The sequence below is a fragment of the Prosopis cineraria genome, unplaced genomic scaffold (assembly GCF_029017545.1).
Source record: "Prosopis cineraria cultivar Desert tree isolate PC_DT_omini unplaced genomic scaffold, ASM2901754v1 PC11, whole genome shotgun sequence".
Classification (NCBI taxonomy): Eukaryota; Viridiplantae; Streptophyta; class Magnoliopsida; order Fabales; family Fabaceae; genus Prosopis; species Prosopis cineraria.
Window position 1 is genome coordinate 12147338 of NW_026555342.1, and position 2786 is coordinate 12150123.

The following is a 2786-nucleotide window of genomic DNA, read 5'->3' on the forward strand; positions in this document are numbered from 1 at the left end:
GGCAGAGCCGTAGAAGAATCCGGGAAATGACTGAGCCGCTCTTGCCACCTCAAACCTCGCCGCCTGACCTGACCTGACCTGACGGAAGCCATGAGCCATGGGTTTTCTCTCACCCAATGATCTTTTGCCAGGCAAGCACAACCCCCTTCCCCAAAATTGCGTCCAGGTTCAATCAACCTCAGACGCATAAGCTCTGCTTCCTCTTTTTATAGAGAGCAGCCAATCCTTCCCACGCATTACACAGAACCGAACACCGATTTCAATTCGTTGAGATTTCAATCATGGCGCTTGCTGTTACCTCTTCTTCTTCTTCATCCGCGGTTTCTAATTCAAGTTTCCCGCGTTTCAGTTCTTCCTCTGAGCCTAAAGGTAATAATCGTTTTTCGTCCAAAGGAGAAAATTTTCGGAATCAATTGCTTGTTAATGGTGGGAGTTTTCATTAGTTAGATGCGTAGCATTGGGTTTTAATGCGTTAATTTCCACATTTCAGCCTCGCAATTTGGCTCTTTTTGGATTTTGGATAAACCGCATGTTTCATCCGGGGCTGTGAATTTGTCACAAAGACATGGCCTGGTGAAACCTGTACATGCCGAACCTCAACGGAAGGATTCAGTTGTGCCCCTTGCAGCAGCTATCGTTGCTCCTGGTAGTTGTCTTGTGCTGTATATTTATACTTAATTTTCAATGAAAAGTTTACGGGAAATGATTCCTTGTAGAAATCAACTTTAACCAATTCGAATGTGCTGACCATTTTCTGTGCGTGATTTGCAGAGGTAGATGGCAAAGAGTTAGATTATGAGCAATTAGCTTCAGACCTTGAAAATGCCTCCCCTCTTGAAATAATGGATACGGCCTTGGAACAATTTGGCAACGACATAGCTATTGCTTTCAGGTGGCTATTACAATCCATTTGGTTCTGATTATGAATTTTTCAAAAAATTGCCGGTCATTCGATGAATATTGTCCTATTTTCAGCTCTCTGATCATGTCAATACTGTTGAAAATTACCTTCCTACGTTATCTTTTATCATTATTAATATTCAAACTTGCTGGCTAGTTGAAGTAGCCTCGTTGGTAAAAATTCTTTCTTGTAATCTAAATTCTATTGATGGCAACTGTTGAGTTAAAAATTCGCAGCTTTTTCTTGGTGAATGAATTATCTCTTTTTCATGAAGTAGTTTTATATCTACCTAAGATCTGCTTGGTGGCTTCTGTTTCTAAAAAAAATATGCTAATTATATTTCAGTTGTGACTGATTGAGAACTGCAGATGCTTATAAATCTATGTAGTTACAGAATTTCTCAACCTGTTATCTAGATTGTAATGATAAGCTTTTCATTTGCAGTGGTGCCGAAGACGTAGCTTTAATTGAGTATGCACATTTGACGGGCCGCCCCTTCAGGGTGTTCAGTCTGGACACTGGAAGACTGAACCCAGAAACTTATAGGCTTTTTGATGCAGTTGAGAAGCATTACAATATTCACATTGAGTACATGTTCCCAGATGCAGTTGAGGTTCAGGCATTGGTAAGAAGTAAGGGGCTCTTCTCATTCTATGAGGATGGCCACCAAGAGTGCTGCCGAGTGAGGAAGGTAAGACCCTTACGGAGAGCCCTTAAGGGCCTCAGGGCATGGATCACTGGGCAAAGGAAAGATCAATCCCCTGGAACAAGGTCCGAGATCCCTGTTGTTCAGGTTGATCCAGTTTTTGAAGGACTGGATGGTGGAATCGGCAGCCTGGTAAAGTGGAACCCGGTGGCTAACGTGAAAGGTCATGACATATGGAACTTCCTTAGGACCATGAATGTGCCTGTTAATGAATTACATTCACAAGGATACGTTTCAATTGGTTGTGAGCCATGCACAAGGCCAGTTTTACCTGGGCAACATGAAAGGGAGGGAAGGTGGTGGTGGGAAGATGCCAAAGCCAAGGAGTGTGGTCTTCACAAAGGAAATATCAAACAGGAAGATGGTGCCCAGTTTGGTGGGAATGGAAATGGCACTGCCCATGCAAATGCCACAGTGGCAGACATTTTTAACTCCCAGAGTGTGGTCAGCTTGAGCAGGACCGGAATCGAGAATCTGGTGAAATTGGAGATCCGAAAAGAGCCATGGCTTGTTGTGCTTTATGCACCATGGTGCCCCTTCTGCCAGGTATACTTTTTTTCCCAAAGCATTCCATTCTATTAAAGTCTATCTTACTCTGGTTGATTTAGAAATTAGAATCAAGTTTTCATTGTGTGTTGATAATTTTATTTCGAATTCCAACAGGCCATGGAGGAATCCTACGTTGACTTGGCAGAGAAGTTGGAAGGATCAGGTATTAAGGTTGGCAAGTTCAGAGCAGACGGAGAGCACAAGGATTTTGCAAAACAACAACTGGGGCTAGGAAGCTTCCCCACGATATTGTTCTTCCCAAAACATTGTTCTCGGCCTATAAAATACCCTTCTGAGAAGAGAGACGTTGATTCATTGATGGCCTTTGTTAATGCCCTGCGATAATGAATATCTAATCAATCAATGAACCGTTGATTGTTTGTGTTTTCATTTCAACCGAAGATACATGTGCAACTTTGCCTCGCATAGCATTGATAGTCATCCATTAAGAGATTTTTGGTGACTCGTTATGAAGTGGGAAGGGCAAGTTTTGACTCAAATTTAGGAAAAGAAATGGGTTGCGTTTATGTATATTTCTAGATGAGTTCTCTCAATGTTTGATGGTAGCACGTATTCGGCAAAGAGGAGCTTTTATTCCTGCTCTCTAAATAAATGGTCTTTTTAACATTA

The 2786-nt window shown here is 42.1% G+C and overlaps 1 protein-coding gene across 1 annotated transcript; it reads left to right on the plus strand.

Moving 5' to 3' along the window:
• Window positions 1-211: 211 nt before the first annotated feature.
• On the plus strand, window positions 212-2786 carry LOC129285121 (5'-adenylylsulfate reductase 3, chloroplastic-like). The gene is made up of 5 exons (XM_054920680.1): window positions 212-369; window positions 491-646; window positions 772-892; window positions 1346-2153; window positions 2271-2786. Exons 1-5 carry the CDS (start codon window positions 282-284, stop codon window positions 2499-2501), a joined length of 1404 nt encoding a protein of 467 aa, XP_054776655.1. The 5' UTR covers window positions 212-281; the 3' UTR covers window positions 2502-2786.

Excerpts from the sequence above, each read along its gene's own strand:
- LOC129285121 (XM_054920680.1), top strand. The coding sequence starts at position 282 with ATGGCGCTTGCTGTTACCTCTTCTTCTTCTTCATCCGCGGTTTCTAAT. Across the intron at positions 370-490 it reads TTCTTCCTCTGAGCCTAAAG|CCTCGCAATTTGGCTCTTTT; the intron begins GTAATAATCGTT and ends TCCACATTTCAG. Across the intron at positions 893-1,345 it reads GACATAGCTATTGCTTTCAG|TGGTGCCGAAGACGTAGCTT; the intron begins GTGGCTATTACA and ends TTTCATTTGCAG.